Below are 20,331 nucleotides of genomic sequence, written 5' to 3' on the forward strand. Positions count from 1 at the left end.
CATGTTCTAATTTTTAGAACTTGTGATGTATTACCTTACATGGCAAAAGGGATTATTTTGCAGATGTGATTAAATTAGTCACCTGTCCCCTTAAAATTGGAGAACATTTTCCAGCTGAGTTACAGAAGCAATAGAAAATGAACATACTTGCTCACCATGGAGTCCCCAATAACTTGAAGCAGATCCTTAGATATATATAAAATAATCATTGTTCATTGACTTGAACTTGTGAAGCAGTATAAAGTGGAACTATAGAATGACTTCTTTAGATTCTTACCACATCACTGATACTCATAGCATCTAAACTGCTGTCAAATGAAGTCCTTGCTGACGACTCAGCTCAGCTTTACCTTTTGTTTGCAGCCCGGTCCACTCTGACTTTGATCATAGCATTCTATATAATAATTCTATATAATAAAGAGGTAATAGGCAAATTGACCATCACTCCAACACACAAGATGGCTGCCCCCATGTGGTTAAAGATGGCCGCCCCCATGTGGACACAAGATGGCCGCCACAAGATGGCTGGCAGGGGAGGGCAGTTGTGGGCAATCAAGCCAGCAGGGGAGGGCAGTTGGGGGCAACCAGGCCTGCAGGGCAGGACAGTTGCGGGGAACCCAGGCCTGCAGGGGAGGGCAGTGAGGAGTGACCAGGCTGGCAAGGGAGGGCAGTTAGGAGTGACCGGGCCAGCAGGGGAGGGAAGTTGGGAGTGACCAGGCCTGCAGGGGAGGACAGTTGGGGGGGGGCCCAGGCTTGTAGGGGAGGGCAGTTAGGGGCAATCGGGCTGGCAGGGGAGGGCAGTTAGGGGTGACCAGGCTGGCAGGGGATGGCAGTTAGGGGCAATCAGGCCAGCAGGGGAGAAGTTAGGCGTCGATCCGGCTGGTAGGGGAGTGGTTAGGGAGTGATCAGGCTGGCAGGCGGAAGCGATTAGGGGCAATTAGGCAGGCAGACAGGTGAGAGGTTGGGAGCCAGCAGTCCTGGATTGTGAGAGGCATCCCAGGTTGGAGAGAGTGCAGGCTGGGCTGAGGGACACCCACCCCGCATCCCCGTGCATGAATTTTGTGCACTGGGCCTCTAGTGTTAAATAAGTACTCAGGCTACATACAAAGCTTCACCTCCTTTACATGTGCTGATGACTCAATCATAGAGAGTCCCAGAAGGAGAAGCCTTTTCCCTACAGTGTTTAACCTATTGAAAGGTTATTGATAAAAATTGTTTGATGGACTAATCACAGATGTTTCCTAGTGTTTGCCTTGGAATGGTATGAGATTTGGAATCAGATATATAAGGGTTTTGGAATCTTAGCTCTGGTCTATACTAACTCTGTGACTTAGAGTAGGTTAGTAAATCTCTTGGCATCTCAGCTTCCACATACCTACGGTGGAAATAATACTTTCTTGAGTTGTGTCAAAGATAGGATAACTGAAAAGTTATTAGCACATACCAGATGTTTAATGAATGTAGCTTCCTTCCCATCTCAGGTGCAACACTACTAACAGAACTCCTATTTACATTGAAGGCTCCTATTTACATTGAAGAGTTGGTTACAGGCAGGTGATGCAACATAACATTTGTTCTTACTTTCTATTTGCCTCACCATCCATCATATTTTCAAGTTTACAGTTCTGTTTGTCATTCTGGATGTTTGGTTAAGAATTGTCCATGTGACATAGATGGTCTTAATTATTTAAAGATTTAGATGGGTATGGTAATAAAAGACAGGATATAGAAGAGATCAAAATAAAATAAGACCTTAATTATATATGATAAAATAAAATAACTAGAATGGTGGCACTCTAGAATTGTTATTGTCTTGTGACAGAGTCATATTATTACTCTGGCCTCAGGAGCAGCTGTTGAACCACCCACCTCCACCCAATATCAGCAAACACATTAGGTGCCAGGGTTTATGACACCTGACAGTTGACAAATGTCCTCTGGGGTATGGTGGTGGGGAGGTTACATTTAAAATTTTCTGTCATAGTGCCACGCTGCTTGTTTTCATATACTCTAAGACTTTGGTTCTCAAAACTCAAGAATACATAAAAATTAACTGGTGCGTGCTTGTTGAAATTTAGACTCCTGGGCCTCCCCCTGCTGATGGATTCAGTAGAACTGAAGTGGGGCCCAGGAATCTGCATTTAAATAGCACTACAGCTGTTTTTGATACTGGTTGCCACACAAGTCAGTGTTGTAGGGAGGTCAGGTCCATGCAGGAGGTCATTATTCACTGACTATTTATTGAGTACTAATTAGGTGCAAAACATTATATGGGAGGGGCATGGCCCTTGCTCACCAAGCATTTAACAGACAGGATAACAGCTGCCTACTCTCAAGGTTAGTCATATTGTTCCTTTCTTCTTATTCCCAGTTCACGTTGTGCAAACCTCACATTGGCTTAGAATAGTTTGTTCACTTATCTCTCTACCAGATTGTATATTCCTTTGGAGCAAGTGAACTTCATTATGGACCTATCACAATTTTTCCATCATCTTTTGTTATTCTTATAACTTTGGTTTTGGTCATGACTCCAGCCCTGGCACCTGTGGCAATCTCTTGCTTGAGGTACTGTACGTTAGGAAATGGATTGTCTTTATAGGACTTGTCTAACAAGTATGTTCCCACTGCCATAACCATTTCCTTTGTCTTATGTTCATCTTGATGGCCTTGAGAGAGAGAGCAATGATCACACATGCCCCACTGGCTTTCCTTCTCATAGCAGATGGTACTTGCCTGAAACTAGTGGTCATGTGGGCGGGGTAACAAGGTGAGCCTCATTGGGAAATACTCTATGGCACAAGTTTAGACAGAAAGGTATGATGCTCAAAAGGGTGTGGTCCCTGGATCCCCATTTATGCAGGAATTGTGACATTCTGAAGGCTCATCTGCTCAACTTCATTCCTGGAGACATGAGCACATTGGTTTAATCTCCAAGGAAGAAGAGCTTTAGATTGAGAACATTCAGTATCTGCTTTTCCTTCTTGAGACCAGAACCATTACAAATTCTGGGAAGAAGAGAATTGAGTTGAACTTGACATTGAGAAAACTGTGAAGGTAAGAATAGTTTAACTAAGAAAACCTCAAAACAGTTGAAATTTGGGAGAGAAAGTGCTAGTATGAAATGCTTGAGAATCAAAAATATTTAAAGCTACATATGCTTCCACACACTTTGCTTTAAGTGTTAAGGCAAATAGTAAAGTGAGATCAAGAAGTAGTTCAAATTTTTTTGGTGTATTAGAATTTACAGATGTGTTTTGGAATATGAGTCATTAATTAAGATTTAGGAATACTTTATTTTAGTGGTGGCTCAAGGTGAAATTTTGGTTTAAGTTTTTCTCCATGGTATTTATTTTCTATTGGAGTTAGCTATTTGGTTAATTTCACTAAGAAAACTGTAGAATATTTTTCTCGGATCCTCTTTCCTCTTTCTGTGCAGAGGCCTAGTCTGAACTTCATGTGACTGTAATACTGAGAATTAACACCTAACACCCAATTTAGATCTTGGGATTTAACCAATATTATCTCTAATTGCCAGAGTTTTAAAATATTTCCCTTTTGGTATTGAATGAGTGTGTGTGTGTGTGTGTGTGTGTGTGTGTGTGTGTGTGTGGTTGGAGGGGGGCAGTCAGAAGAAAAGGGGCCAATATGGGTATTAGGAGTTGTATCTCATCTTTAACCCAGAGGATGATGTTTGGTGTCATTAGGAGCAGAGGGGTTTTTGGATGGCGGAGGAGTATGCATTTTTAGGATGAACTGCAGTTAGGAGTCAGGGATTGAATCTTGTACTCTTGTAGGCCTGGAAGAACCATTTTCCCTTTGTGAGATTGTAAGTGGTGAGATCAGGCAGGGAGGGTGTTGAAAAAGTACCTGTTTGTTTCCTTGCCCGGAGATTTCCCCTGGGGTTCCTGCTGGCTGTCCGGCAGGTATGTTCTGCTTTGTGGGTGAGGTATGCCCTCTGTTCTCCTTCCAAGGGGAATGTGTCAGTTCTTTGGATTAGGATCTAATCAAACTCTGGAGTACTTGGATTTTACAAGTAATAAGTTTTGTCTACAGGGAATGCTAAAGCAGGGAACAAAAAATAGATCTATGGGTAATGGTGTCATCTAGGAGATGACACTAAAGTGATATTTAAGGAGTTAAGCAACTTTTTCTTTCCACATTGAAAATGAAGTAAAATGAATGTCATTTGCAGTGCCAGGAGCAACTGGGTCTGTTGGGTGAAGCAAATATAGCAAAACTGATATATATATATATATATATATATATATATATATATATATATATATATATATATATATAATTGATTTCAGAGAGGAAGGGAGAGGAAGAGATAGATAGAAACATCAATGATAAGAGAGAATCATTGATCAGCTGCCTCCTGCATGCCCCACATTAGGGATCAAGCCCGAAACCCAGGCATGTGCCCTTGACTGGAATTGAACCTGGGACCCTTCAGTCCGCAGGTCGATGCTCTATCCACTGAGCCAAACCAGCTAGGGCTAGCAAACCTGTTTTAACTTTGTTTTGTTTGTGTCATTTAAACAGAAAATGATTGAAACCATCAGATTGTTTTAGATTAAAAGGTTAAAGATACAGAAGTTTATAACTGAAGTAGAAATAAGAACTAATTTTCCCTCTCACTCTGATCACTTCATAGCCCTCTTTAAAAACCATCAACTACTTAGTTTCCATTCCCTCCTTATCACATCCTAATGGCTGTGTTGAGATAGACTGGTTCGCTCATTACAGTGAGAACTGGGTACCTTGATAGGTGTAAGAGGGCCTCTCTCCTATCTGGGCCATCAGGGAGGATCCCCCAAGTGGATACAATTGAAGGGGCTACGGGAAGTCAGCCAAATTTGGAGTAGGGGATGGTAAAGCAGTAGAGGCAATAGGTCTCAATAACTAATTCATTTTCAGGAACATAGGTGGACTCTATGGTGATTTTCATATTTTGAATTTGAGCAAGTGTGTGAATGGTGGTTAACCAAAATGGCTAACTGGGGAAGAAATGATTATCTGGCAGTGGGTGAGTGGATATTATGATCAGTTCAAATGTGTGGTATGTTGAGTAGGGATATTTTTAAATAAATGACCCACTATCCAGGTCCAACAGGGGAGTAAAAAGAATACATTTATGGTTTCTGCTTTCCAGAAACATATTCTGTAATTGCAATCAAGAAATTAAATAGCCACAGAAAATTCCAGTAACCCTCTAAGATAACAGCTGAAGAAATGTTATAGATTGTACATGAATAACAACCAGGAGAATTTTATGGATGCTTCTTGCTTTTCAGCAGTTAGTATACAAGTAAAATTTTTTATCTGGGTTTACTTTTGTTTTACTTAGGTAATGTGAGGTGGGTTGAGAATAATACGTGCTTGTTTAATAATACTGTGGCTTAGTTGCATTAAAGTAACTCATTTTAATTTTAATTTTACTAGGTAGATTCTGTTATTTGTACAATGTTACAGAAGAAAAAACTGAGGCACTTAGAGGTTAAATAACTTTCCCAAAGTCATGTAGCTAGTAAATGATAAAGTTGGGATTCATTTCTATTAAGTCTGAATCCAACGCCTCTTCTCAGTTTTTTTGAAAATCCTATTTTGATCTGTAACTATATCTCCTGTTGTGTAAGTTATTTGAAAACTTTATTTAATGATAAAATTGTTTAATCATTCTCCTAATTTTAGACATAAATATTGTGTTTAATTTGGTGCCTACATTTCCAGTTATATTTTCAGGATACATTTCTAGAAGTGGGTTCCTGTAAGGCTCCTTAGAACGTATCAATTTTCCCCAGAAAAGCTCAAATAATTTACAATCTGCATGTATTTTTAAAATTCCACATAGAAGTATTTTTCAGTCCCATAGTGTTGCCTAAACCAAGACAAACAGGAGAACTCAGGAACATTATGCTGAAGATGGTGGTTAGGATAATGAATCATAGAGTGTTAGAGCAGGAAGGAACTCCAGGTATTACCTAGGCCATCTTTTCTTTTATTAATTAAGAACTAAGGCCCAAAGAGGTTAAGGATATGCCCCAAACCATAGCACTAATTAGAGTCAGAGTTAGGAGAAGACCCCGCACTATGTGATCTATTGAGCGTGAGTCTCTTGGATGGTTCACATGGCTCAGGATGTGCTGAAATGTCCATTTGGGGTGTTGAGTAGATATTCAAGAGATTTTTATCATCTGAGTCAGTTTCACAGTCCCCCTTGACACATCACAGTTGTGTCAGGCGGATGTGGAAGTAACCCAAAGGGGTCTGCCCTGAATTAAGAGGCCCAATATCCACCCAGGGAGATAAAGAACTCTGCTGGGCCAAGGGAACTCCGAAGTCCCCTTTCATGGTAAGATCTACAAGGCTGAGTCTGGACTCTCTCTTTCTTATTCCATAGATGGTATCATGCATGTGAACAAAGGGCTGCTCACATAATTCAAAACTTGCACAATTCAAAACTGATTTTCTATAGCGCTCACCAAGAATGGAGAACATTTCTGTTTACTATTGCTTCAACATGCAGCAATTTACAATGGATTTGCCTTGGTATCTATCTGGGTTAACAGCTGGGTTAAGCTATTAAGCCTCAAGGTTTCAATGACTTGGCACAATCAAGGGTTGAACAAAATCTGAAGCGGGCTGGTTAGCCACCCTCTATGTTGCAGACATGCCATGTCAAGGTTGCCAAGACAGGGGAAGTTAAAGGAGTCAGGTAGGCTCTTACGTGACTCAGCTTGAAGGTATAAATGCCACAGACCATTGGCCGGAACTAGAAACATGGTTCTGATTGAACTGGAGGAAGGCTGGGAAAAGCGTGGAGGAGCACACAGATATTTGATGCACACTGATGGTCTCTTCCATTTGATTCTTGATACTTTGAAGTTACCTACTTAAAAAAATGTGTAGGCAATTTTATATCTTTTCAAGTTTTAAACATAAAAGTAAAACTTTCATATTACTTTCCTTCAGGGAAAAGATTGTGAGAGGCATCCTTAAGAAATCCTTTTGGGCTTCCTGTTAAAAACCACAAAATTTTTGCTTAATAGTTGTGAGATTTGGGTAATTCTTTTAACTTCTCTAAACCTGTATCCAATTTTTTTAAAGTAAAAGAAATTTTATTTTGAATAATATACATGTCATTAATTTTATTTTTCATAGTGCATAGTGTATGTAAGTATATAAGGAAAAATAAATATTAGGGATACCCATGGATTGAAGTATTTGGGTGAAGAAGACTTTCAATATACCCATGAACAGGCTTAGAAGCATCACAGGACAATATCCATTAGAAAATAATAAAAAAAACCATGCAAAAATATATCCAAATCATGGTAAGTGCAGTCAGTACAAATTATAGTTTCTTGGGTATAAAAAGTTTTTATATACTTTGGATTGAAAAAATAATATATAAATATGTGGCATGGATAATCTCTCATTCATAGGTATATTATAAATACTAGGTTAGAGATCTCATGTAAAACACTTGGCACAAGGCCTAGAACAAGGTAAGTGTTCAAAGACTGAGAAATTTTCTTCTTACTGGTATTATTGATATTTCAGTGGATTTACTACTGTTGACAGTAATATCATTTCCTTGGAATCAATGGTGTATCCATAATCATCAGAAGATAAGGAATAAGCGATGTTTGGCTAAGTTCTGGAAATAAAAGGTTTTCATCTTCTGTATGTTCTTATCTCAGTAATCATGGGGAGTTTCAAGGGTCATGCCCTCCCCGGAACCTTCTTCATCATCATGGGTATTTGGTGGACTCTAAAGTGCATTCTGAAGTATGTCTGCAGAAAACACAAGCGGACTTCGTATTTTGGCTCCAAAGCAGTATTCTATCGAATAGATATTGTGGAGGGAATCGTCATAATCGGCATGGCTTTAATTGGTGAGTGGACTATTTCAGTATTCTGTTTTCTCCTTTTGGCTATTTTCACATGCAAAGAGAAGATTTAATATCAAATCAAGAAATTGCTAACAGTGAATTTTTACTTTAAGATATCTCTGAACATATATTCTAATTGTAATTTCTATCTTATATCATTGTTAGAAGGTGATACTTCATATTTATACAAAGGTTTATTCCTTAATAGGTTAGTCATGGTCATTAACTTGCCTGCCCACTCAGGGTTAATTTCCTTTAGAGAATTAGCTGGAGCCTCTGAAATAATTTTATACTAAGTATTCTGATGCCTGAAAGAGTAAACTTCATCAGAAAGCATTTTTCCAAATGACCTCAAAATAATCAAGGGATCATGGGAGAGCTTCAGTAATAATCACTGTTAATAGTGTGTACAAAGGGATAGTGTGAAGAAGCCTTGCCTCACGCACTCATTCTTTCTGTGTGATTTCTAAATTGGAGAGGGAGGCTAGTTCTGCCAACTTCTCAGGCCTTTCCATTGACTATATGATTCTGTGAAAATGTGCTGTGTTTTTAGAATTTTACTTCAGTTTCTCCTTTATGAAGGGCAAAACTTCCTAATAATCCTTTGGTTTTCTTCATGCTTAATTCATGGCCATAGCTCTTTGCTATGGCCATCAAATTCCAGAGCAACCATTTCCCAAGAGAGAAATGTCCACATCAAATTCTATGGGTTAAGAAATAAAACAGCGTTTTTAAGAAAGTGCAACTGTTTGTGTAGCTGACTTGACCGTATGCCATGTCTGACTGTGCTTTCTCGGTTATCCTTAATTGGGGGAAGAGCTGAGCGTTAGCATTTTTATGCTAAACCAAGCACAGCTCCCTACTTTGTGGCAGCTACCCAGAGATATAGCGGGTAAGAAGGAAGCAATCAGCCTCTGTGGGACTGATCTTACAAATCGAATCCCAAATCATTCAGGATTCATTTAGTCATTAGAATAAAGTAGGGACTAAAATCATCAGTGGAGCTGATCATGAAACTAAGTAGGACTAGACTCTTTAGCATTAAAGGTCTGAAACAGCTGTTTGACTGAATTGACTGTCTTTAATTAAAAGTGATTATCCAAACCAATATTCGGACCTCTGAAACAAGCCTAAACCACCAGTGCTCAGCTCTTAGGCAACAGCCCAGAAATAGGAATTAATGTCATTTAAAAGAACACTAGATTGGACTCAGCAGTGGGCTAATCCTCCTGCATCTTCCTGCTTTCTCGGTCAAGTTATAAAGAGACTTACTAAAATTTTAATATGTTCCTCTACAGGTATGCTTGGGGAACAGTTTATTGTTGGAGGGCCCCACCTGTCCTTGTATAACTACAAAGAAGGCCGGTGGGTCCAACTCCTGGGTTGGCATCACACCACCATGTATTTCTTCTTCGGGCTGATGGGCGTGATGAACATCCTATGTTCCACCATCCGTTCACTTCCTACCTCTTTAAGCAAGTTAATGCTGTCAAATGCCCTATTTGTGGAGGGTAAGTATGAGTGAGTATTTTCCTATACCTTTAACTACTTTTGGACATTTGACTAGCCCTTTATAATAACATGCCTTTAGTGTCTTGGTGCAGCCCTGGTCCATGGGGTGACCAGTTTGGGCCGTGGTGAACTATTTGATGCCCTAGGTGGGATGTCAAAGATTCTCCCTCCCTACTGACTCATTTAGTAAAGCTGAACAAGCACAATCATTCAAAGTGCTTTATCCACATTTCACATCAAGAACCATCTGCCATAGTTATCTCTAGGTTATCCTGGAGATTATCATTATTTTAAAAGTGAAACTGACCTCAACATAGTGAAACATGAATATCCTAAAATGAGGAGACACAACAGAGTAGCTTCCACCACCTACTACCTAGCCTTTTTTATATTGAGATAGTAACAGTCCACCATTACATGATGAATAGGGTCCAAAAAACTCAGTCACATAAAAATATGAGGTCCTGTTTTTGATAGATGAATGAAGAACCACATTTTTTGTTCCGTTGGTCGCCCTGTTACTGTATGGGGAAACACTGGAAACAAGTGTTTAGTGATTTGTTTTCATTTATTGTGATTTGTAAAGAATGACTTGATTGTGGAACTAAAAAAGCCCCAAATTATCAGGAGCCAGTCATTTCCCAACTCCCCACCTTGCCTGCTACACGTGAAGATAAGAACTTCGGTCAACCCCTCTTTGAGAACAAGGGCTAGGTAAAAGGTGGGCACCAACAACATGAGTCTTACTATCTCAGGGTGTTATGATATTTTAAAGAAACATCTTTTCTTCTTCATCGAAATGGAAAAAAGATGATGAAGCTAATCTTTCCATGGGATTAAACAATGTAATTAGCTACTAATTCTTGGGAGCTTCCAGAGCACCTAGTGATTTATGTATGTATTTGCTTCCTCCAATAGACTGAACTCCTTAAGGCTTTGTCTCATTCATCTGTGCACTCACCCTAATTTCTGCTCCCCACACTCAGCATGGTTATTATTCTTCCTCCTGCATTGAAGATGCTTTGAGATCTAGTCAGTTGAAAATGTCATGCTGTGTTAGAGGAGAGAATAGAGGCTGGGGAGGGGAAAGGAGTGTTAAATTTAAAAAATTCCATTCTGAAGAGGTAGCGATGACTCCTAAAATGCCATTATTATGGGAAGCTGGGAAGCAGTGGGCACCAGATATTTGGAACAAATGTGTGTACGTGTAGAATTCTGTGGTGGGGGAGAGGGGAGAGAGAAACTGGTTTCATTAAAAAAGACAAACGATGTTCCCCCTCTCCATCAGCTTTTATTTTCTACAACCACACCCACGGCCGGGAAATACTAGACGTCTTCGTGCACCAGCTGTTGGTCTTGGTCATCTTTTTGGCAGGCCTGGCTGCCTTCATGGAGCTCTTCGTACGCACCAATATAACCGTGGAGCTTCTCCGTACGAGCTTTATTCTGCTTCAGGGGAGCTGGTTCTGGCAGGTGAGTTGGAGCCTCCAGTTCATGTACCCGTGTCTCCACTTATGACCTCCTCTCTTTGTTTGGTGGGGCATGTTGCTCTAGAACCCAGGACTTCCTCCTGTATGCTGCTGCCGTGAGAAGGTGGGCCTCCAAGAGCAGCCCCGGTGGGAGCAATGACAGAGCGGTGGGGGGCGTCCGTCTTCGTCACACACCTGAATATGCACTGGGTAGGAACTCTGAGCTGGTGCTTTTAGTTGGAAGCAATTCCTTGATGCTAAAGCAACTTACAGCCTGATTGGGTAGTAAGCTTGAGAAAAATACGAAAGGCATGAAACAATTATTTATTGAGAAAAAATTAAGGACCAGCCACTGTACAGGACTTCCACACACATTGTTTCATTATGTCCTTACAATGACTTGTAAGTTAGGTATTACCATTCCCAACGTAATCCGATAAGGGAGGCTCAAAGAGACCAAGTTACTTCCCCAGGATCACAAAGTAATGAAACTGGGATCTAAATGTGGGTGTCTGACGCCAAATCTCAGGTTCTTTCCATTTTACTCTGTCAAACCCCTAACCTTGGTGTGTTGTTGAAAAATTGTATTCCAATCAGTGAATATATATTTTATAGAGAATGAGAAATCATAACCCAATCCTATCTAATAATAGAGTAACATGTAAATTACCATCACTCTGCTACGCCCACGATTGGGCGGCGGGAGGCTGGGGGGCGGGACTCGGGGTGTCCTATCCGGCCATTGAGAGGCACGGATCTGCTGCCACTGAGGGGGGCTACCCTGCTGTTGAGGGGGCCTGCCGCGGACACCCAGCTACGCCTCTCAACGGCAGGGTAGCCAGGTGTCCGTGGCAGCCCCCCTCAGCGGCCGTTGAGAGGCGCAGGGGGCGGGAGTCCCGCCCCCTGCGCCTCTCAACAGCAGGGTAGCCCCCCTCAGTGGCCGCGGACCATCAAAAGTGGGGGAGCTGGGTGCCTGTCTGCTCTGGCACCAGGCCTTTCAGAAGCCTCCACCGAGCCGGAGGCTTCTGAAAGGCCTGGTGCACCAGCGGACAGGCACCCAGCTCCACCGAAAAGCGAAAGCGTGTAGGGGACCCTACACGTGCATGATTCAATCATGCACTGGGCCTCTAGTATCTATATAGAGATGTAAAGAAAGTCTGGAATCATGAGGGACCATGATTTGGGACCATGAGGTTATTTCAGGAATTTGAATTTCCCACAAGGAATGAGAAAAAGGCACCTCAGGCAAGGGGAGTGGAACATCCTGGTCAAAACAGGGAGTAGGAAAGATGTGATATTTAAGCATGTGGGGGAGTAGAAAGGCTGTTTGAACAGGAGTTAGTAAAGAGAGGCTACATTTAAATGTTATTTTGAAGAAAGAACTATATAGGAAAAGCAACAAATGTCCTATAATGTGATAAAATTGATAATTGGTGAATTTAACAAGCTTATATTACAGAAGTTTGTTTTTAAGATTATTTATCATCTGTTAGGAATCTAAATAGAATGAAATATAAAACATTATTATGCATTTTAAATCTCCTGGATGGACTGTTGTACCATGTGCATATATTATTATCTATTTACAAATAAAAATAAATTAAAATAATTTTTTTAATCCTCACCTGAGGATATTTTTCCATTGGTTTTTAGAGAGAGTGGAAGGGAGAGAGAGACAGAAAGAGAAACATCGATTGGTTGCCTTAGTCCATGCCCTTGGCCGGAATCAAACCCAGAACCCTTCAGTACGCAGGCTGATGCTCTTTCCACTGTGCCAAACCAGCCAGGGCTAAAAACAAGTTTTAAAGAGATAACTTCTGGTCAAGATGACACAGTGAGTTTATATGTCAGTGTATCTTCTCTGTTCCAAATAAATAACAATGACAGATGCAATATCAAAACTACTTATAACATAAAAAAATAAGTTAAAAGAAGAAAATAAACAAACAAAAAATAAGAAAGTAAAGTGTAGGAATCCCTTTCCACGTCCCGAGTGGTCCAGGGTTCCGGTTCAGGGTTCGAGTTCTGGAGAAGGGCCGCACACAAATGAAAGGAGACTTAAAGAAATTCAATTTGGCGAAATGGGGGGCCAGGCGGTAGTCCAACTCTAGTGGGAGAACTACTCACTGCTCTGGCCCTGCCATCCCTTTTATTGAGGCTTTGGGGAAAACATCTTAGCCAGGATAAACAGAAATTTACATGGGAAAAACAAAGGTGGAGGCTGCTTCAGCTAACAATGTCTCAACTAAAGGGTGAGTGGTTAGAGCAATTAAGGGTGTTGACCAGCCTTCCTGGCTTCCTGTCAACACCTCTCTTTTAGTGAAACTGATTTGTTTCCGGCAGTAAAGAAATACCTAGCTGCAATTAAATAGTATGAACAAAAACAGAGCAAGCTCCCTTGTGGACCAGACAGAACAGAACTGCCCAGCAGGAGAAGTGCTGGGCTGCAGGCCTATAGCACACAGTGATGGTTGGTGATTTGGTTCCAGTGGAACTAAACTAAACTAAAATAAAATAAGGATTCCTCTTAAGGTGAGGAATGAAGCCAGGCTTTGGAACTCTTTGTGTTGTTAATACCTGCTATATTCCTTAAACATTTTTTTCAATCAGAGTTGACATTCAATGTTATTTTGTATTGATTTCAGGCGCACAGCACAGTAGTTAGACAATCATATGCTTTACAAAGTGGTCCTCCTGGTATTTCCAGTACCCATGTGGCATAATTCATAGTTATAATATTATTGACTATATTACCTATGCTGTATTTTATATCCCCATGATTATTTTGTAAATACCAATCTGTACTTCTACTTTTCAATCCCTTCACCCCATTGATATCTTTGACAGATATTTCTGGACTTGTCAATTTCTCCTTATTTTTGAGTTTTTGCTTTGATGTTATTAGACTGTATTCTGCTTCTCTCTTTTTTTAAGTTTTTTTGAGATGAATGCTTATTTATTTGCAGTCATTCTTGTTCTAAAAAAAACCCACTTAAGATTATAGATTTTCCTCTACACACTGCCATAGCTACCTCTCTTAAGATTTGATGTGTGATAGTTTTCATTCTTGGGCAATTTTGAATGTTGCATTTTCCATGTGCTTTCTTCTTTAATATATGAGTTATTTAGGAATGTAGTATTAAGTTTACAAAAATACTTTTCTTCTTATTATTCCTTTCCAGTTTAATTGCTTTGGGTCAGAGAATGTGCTGTCTTTGAAATGTGTTGAGACTTCCTTTAGGATATAGCCCAATGTCAAATGTTCCATGTATTTGAAAAGAAAGTGTATTCTGTCCTTTTACTACTTCAAGTTTGTTAAGGAGTTAAGTGTTCAAATAAAAAAGTTAGGAAGTAAGACCAAAAGGGGAAACTCATAGAGAGTTGAAGAAAAACAATAATAAAGATAAGAGCAGAATTAATTAAACTAATTAGTGTTCCATTATAATTAATAATTAATTTTAGGGAGGAATGTGTGGGCTGTCACAACTGAGAGTTTATCGGTTTAATGTTGTATCTTTTGGCAGAAAAATATGCTTTCTTATTTCCCCCAAAACTTTTCTGAGGAAGAGCTATGAGGTTGAGGACTTAGGGCATAAATCTAGATTATTTAAAATGTTTTCTACCTATCAGTATGTCTAAAATAGTTTATTTTTTCCTGGTGGCCAGACTAAATAACATGTGAAACCTTAAAAAAAATGAACATTTAACACCAATACAAACACACACTGGCAGGAAATGAAGGTTTAGCCATACTAACTCTCCCCACCATTAGATTCCTCTGAAAGTAAAAAAAAAAGGTCTGGAGACTTAGGTGAATTTATTATGCTTCCATGTTCTGTTGCAATGTGTGATGTATGAATGCTTATGACCAAACTGTCTCTTAAACTAATAATATTATATAATGATTTGCTTTCTACGATATTTTTTCTCTTGCTACTTCTCCATGTATGTTTAAACTAGTGCATAAACAGTGTACAGATAGATTAGAGAAAATACACACCTATACTCTTGGGACCATCAGACTCATATAAACAAAATAAAAAAATGACAGAGGAGAAGTCACCACAGACATCACAGATACACAAACGACCAAACTAGAATACTATGAAAGACTATATGCCACCAAATTCAATAACCTAAAAGAAATGGGTAAATTCCTAGAAATATATAACCTTCTTAGACTGAATCATGAATTGGAAAATCTAAATAGACCTATCAATGGTAATAAAATAGAAACAACCATAAAAATCCTCCTAAAAAGGCCCTGGTGGTGTGGCTCATTTGGTTGGAGGGACATTCCATACAGGGAAAGGTCGTGGGTTTGATGCCTGGTCAGGGCACATACTCAGGTTGTGGGTTTGACTTCTGGTCGGGGTATGTACAGAAGGCACAGATCTCTCTCTCTCTCTCTCTCTCTCTCTCTCTCTCTCTCTCTCTCTCTCTCTCCTTCCTTGCTCTCTCTTTAAAATCAATAGAAACATATCCTTGGGTGAGGATTATATATATTAAAAAAAGGCTTTCCCTTAAAAACAACAATAAATCCTCCCCAAAAATAAAAGTCCAGTACCAGATGTCTTTACTAGTGAATTCTACCAAACATTCAAAGATTTGTCACCTGTCCTTCTCAAACTTTTTAAAAAAATTGAAGAAGAGGCAATACTTTCTAACCCATTATATGAGGCCAACATAAACTCTGATACCAAAACCTGGCAAGGATAACAGACTGATATCTCTAATGAATACAGATGCAAAAATCCTAAACAAAACACTAACAAATCAAATACAACAATACATTAAAAATAATATATCACAATCAAGTGGGGTTCATTCCAGGGGCACAAGGATGGTTCAACATACACAAATTGATCAATGCACTGCACCACATTAACAAAGGATAAAAATCATATGATCTTATCAGTAGATGAGGTAAAAGCATTTGGCAAGATACAACATCCATTTAGGATTAAAACACTCAATAAAATGGGTATAGAAGGAAAGTACCTCAACATAATAAAGGCCACATGTGACAAACTCTCAGCCAATATCATACTCAATGGTGAAAAACTGAAAGCTTCCCCCCTAAGATCAGGAACAAGACAAGGATGCCCACTCTCAGAACTCTTACTCAACATAGTGCTGGAAGTCCTAGCCAGAACAATCAGGCAAGAAAAAGAAATGAAAGGCACCCAAATAGGGAAGGAAGAAATAAAAGTGTCACATTTTGTAGATGACATGATTCTGTATATAGAAAATCTTAAAGACTCCACCAAAAAACTACTAGAAATGATAAACAAATACAGTAAAGTTACAGGATACAAAATCAATGTACAAGTCCACTGCTTCCTATATACTGTCAATGACAATTTCTGAAAAAGAAATTAAAAAAAACAATTCCTTTTGCAATTGCATCAGAAAAATAAAATACAAAGAAATAAACTTAACAAAGGATGTGAAGGATTTATATTTTGAAAATGACAAAGCATTATTCAAAGAGATTGAAAAAGATACAATGAAATAGGAAAATATTCTGTGTTCATGGATTGTAAGAATCAACAGTTATAATGGCCATATTACCCAAAGCAATACACAGATTTAATGTAATTTCCATAAAAATCCCAATGTTATTTAATATATATATATTTTTGACATAAATATATGTCATCTGTGATTATATATATATATATATATATATATATATATATATATATATATATTGATATCAGAGAGATAGGAAGCAGGGGATAGAGAGATAGAAACATCAATGATGCGAGAGAATCATAGATGGGCTGCCTCCTGCACAACCCTACTAGGGATCTAGCCCACAACCCAGGCATGTGCCCTGACCGGAAATTGAATTGTGACCTCTTGTTCATAGTTCAATGCTCAACCACTGACCCATACTGGCTGGGTCCAATGTCATTTTTTAAAGAAATAAAACAAAAATCATCAGATTTGTATGGAACCACTAAAAATCCCGAATAGCCAAAGCAATCCTGGGGGAAAAAGAACAAAGCTAGAGGCATCACACTCCCTGACTTCAGACTATACTATCTATCTACACTGAGTGGCCAGATTATTATGATCTCTGAACGCATAATAATCTGGCCACTCAGTGTATATTTATATATTAGAGGCCCGGTGCATGAATTCATGCATGGGTGGGGTCTGGCCAGTCTGGCCAGGTGGAGGGGACATGGGCGGTTGGCCGGCCTGCCTGCTGGTCAAACTCCTGGTCGAGGGGACAATTTGCATATATTAGCTTTTTATTATATAGGATATACACTGAGTAGCCAGATTATTATGCGTTCAGAGGTCATAATAATCTGGCCATTCAGTGTATATATATAAACAGGTAATATGCAAATTAGCTGGGCATCACAACCGGCTCAGGAGGAGGCTGCATCACGACTGCTCATGAGGAGCTGCGTGCACAGATGGGCGGGAGGGGACTGCGTGCTGCCCCCACCCCAGCGGACACACACCAGGGGTGGGGGCATGCTCCGAGTGGCCATGGCTTGGAGCGCGCCCCCAGTTGGTGGCGACAGCGGCCAGAGCGAAGCAGCCTGGGTCTCAGATGCCTGGCAGGAGCTGGAGCAAAGCAGCCCGGGTCCTGGTGGGTGGCAGCAGCAGCCGGGGTGAAGCAGCCCAGGTCCTGGGTGCCAGAGGGAAGCCGGTGCCGGCAGCCAGGGGAAGGAAGGCCTATTCTTGCACGAATCTTCATGCATCAGGCTTCTAGTAAAGCTATAATAATCAGAACATGATTGGTACTGGCAAAACACAGACCAATGGAACAGAATTGAGAGTCCAGAAGTAATACATTTTGAAATCAGTAAGCATAAGTCTTACAACTTTTTTTTTTTCCAAAGTTGTTTTAACTATTCTTGGTCCTGTGCAATTCCATATGAGTTTTAGGACCAGCTTTCTATTTCTGCAAAAAAAGGCTATTGGGGTTTTCTTTGTGTATTATTGCCATTTTAACAATGTTAAATCTTCCAGTCCATGAACATGAGATGTATTCCCATTTATTTAGATCTTCTTTGATTTCTTTCAATGATGTTTTATAGTTTTCAGTCAATAAGTTTTGAACTTCTTTTATTAAATTTACTTCTATATTTTATTTTTTTCAATGCTATTGAAAGTGGGTGGAACGGTTCCCCCCCCCATTTAATTTTGTGTTGCTCATTGCATATGGAAAATACATCTGACTTTTGTATGTTGATTTTGTAAACTTGCAAGTATGCTGAGTTAATTTCGTAGCTCTAACAGTTTTTCTTGGTGTGGATTCTTTAGAGTTTTTAATATTTATATATGTCATCTGTAAATATAAATAAATTTACTTCTTCCTTTGCAATCTACATGCCATTTATTTATTTTTCTTGCTTAATTGTTCTGATAGAATTTCTAGTATAATGTTGAATAGAAGTGGTGAAATCAGACATCTTTGATCTTAGGGGAAAAGCTTTCAGCCTTTCATCATCAAACATAGTGTTAGCTGTGGGCATTTATTTATTTTAAAACCTTTCTGTATTCTAATTTTGAAGTAACCAAGTGAAACTGCACAATTTAGAAACCTAAGCACATTCTTTGAATGTCCACCAATCCCCAGAGATGATTACTATGCATATCTTGAAATTGATCTTTAAATGTCCTTAAATTTTTTTCCCCAAAAATATGACCTACTAGTATTGTCTATATTACTAAAACAGACAATAAAACCTGATGTCTTCTCTGTATATTTCAGATAATGGGAAGTTGTCTTGGTTACCATTCCTCTTGGAACCAAGCATTTTGAAATGTGGCTGATTATTTTAATGTGTGCTTTTGTTTTAAATTGCAGATTGGTTTTGTCCTTTATCCCCCCAGTGGAGGTCCTGCATGGGATCTACTGGATCATGACAACATTATGTTTCTCACCATATGCTTTTGTTGGCATTATGCGTTCACCTTTATCATCATTGGAGGGATTTATGCTTTTGTCATCTGGTAAGTCAGTGATTTTTTTGTTCATGGAAGTTCTATTCCTTGATATATGATCAACAAGACTTGATAGTATGAACTTAAAATTTTAGGGGATTTCATTCCTTAGCATTCCACCAGACAGGGTAATATAGAAAACTATCTGCAAACACGGAAATTTCCAATAGAAAGAGTAAATGCTGGCTTAAAGTTAGAATAGCTCAGCAGTGTCTCTGCTGTGCCTCTGACCTATGACTCACCCTTCAACACACTCTTCTGTGCCTCCATGCATTTGCATATGATCTTTCCTCTTATGAATGGCCCTTCCCACACCTGCAGTGACTGAGCCCTCTGTTAGCCCAGGTGTATATCAATTATAGCACTTCCCAAGCTTGGTGTCAATTAAAAAAACCCATATATATATTTTATTGATTTCAGAGAGGAAGGGAGAAGGAGAGATAGAAACATCAATGATGAGAGAGAAGCATCAATGGGCTGCCTCCTGCACACTTCCTATTGGGGATCAAGCCCGAAACCCAGCCATGTGCCCTGATTGGGTTCATAGGTAGGCACTCAACCACTGAGCCACACTGGCTGGGCTCTTTTTTTTTTAATGAATAGTTTGTTGATTTTCAGAGAGAGAGGGAGAGAGTGAAACATTGATTGGCTGCCTCCTGCATGCCCCCTTCTGGAGATTGAGCCTATAACCAGGCACGTGCCCATGACTGGGAATTGAAATGGAAATCCTTTGGTATACTGGACAATGCCCAACCAATAACACACACTGGCCAGGGCTGGTGTTATTTTTGACCAACATGTTTGTCTCCCATTAAATTTGAGTACCTGATTAATTTGACACTTATTCTAATACTAGAGGCCCGATGCACAAAGATTCATGTAAGAATGGGCCTTCCTTCCCCTGGCTGCCAGCACTGCCTTTGCTCTGGCCAGAGCCACCTTTTTGCTCTGGCCTGGAGCCACCTTTCCGCCTTCCCACATTGCTCAGAGACCCAGAGCTGCTGGGGCAGTGTGGAATGCCTGCGTTGTCGCCATGGTGACAATGCAAACGTCCTGCCCCCCCCCCCCACTGCTCAGTGCCTGTGTATGTAAATCAACCTGCCATATTTGTTGGGTTAATTTACATACTCACTCCTGATTGGCTGGTGGGCGTCGCGAAGGCACGGTCAATTTGCATCTTACTCTTTTATTAGTGTAGACTAGAGTCCCAGTGGACGAAAATTCATGCACTGAGGAGGTCCCTCAGCCCAGCCTGCCCCCTCTCACAGTCCAGGAGCCCTCAGGGGATGTCCTACTGAAGGCTTGGGGAGTGGGCCTAAGCCCCAGTCTGGCCTCCCTCTGCAGGAGGCAACCGGCTGACCAGGGGAAGGCACCGCCCCCATCACCCCCTCACTGCTGCTGCCACTGCCAGCCAGGGCACTGTGGCTGCAAGGTCTGAGCCCCGGGCCTCACAGCTGCCAGGGCTCATGGCTGCTTGA

The 20,331-nt window shown here is 40.2% G+C and overlaps 1 protein-coding gene across 2 annotated transcripts in view; it reads left to right on the forward strand.

Annotated features, from left to right (window-relative positions):
• TMEM45A (transmembrane protein 45A) overlaps positions 1 to 20,331 on the forward strand; it is a 105,855-nt gene that overhangs the window by 77,904 nt on the left and 7,620 nt on the right. For both annotated transcript variants that reach the window (XM_079767109.1, XM_079767110.1), the window contains 4 exons: positions 7,707 to 7,901; positions 9,197 to 9,409; positions 10,699 to 10,883; positions 18,717 to 18,862. In XM_079767109.1, coding sequence (XP_079623235.1) covers positions 7,707 to 7,901; positions 9,197 to 9,409; positions 10,699 to 10,883; positions 18,717 to 18,862 — 739 coding nt within the window. The remainder of the gene's footprint in view (positions 1 to 7,706; positions 7,902 to 9,196; positions 9,410 to 10,698; positions 10,884 to 18,716; positions 18,863 to 20,331) is intronic.

The sequence above is a fragment of the Cnephaeus nilssonii genome (genome assembly GCF_951640355.1).
Source record: "Cnephaeus nilssonii genome assembly, chromosome: 3".
Classification (NCBI taxonomy): domain Eukaryota; kingdom Metazoa; phylum Chordata; class Mammalia; order Chiroptera; family Vespertilionidae; genus Cnephaeus; species Cnephaeus nilssonii.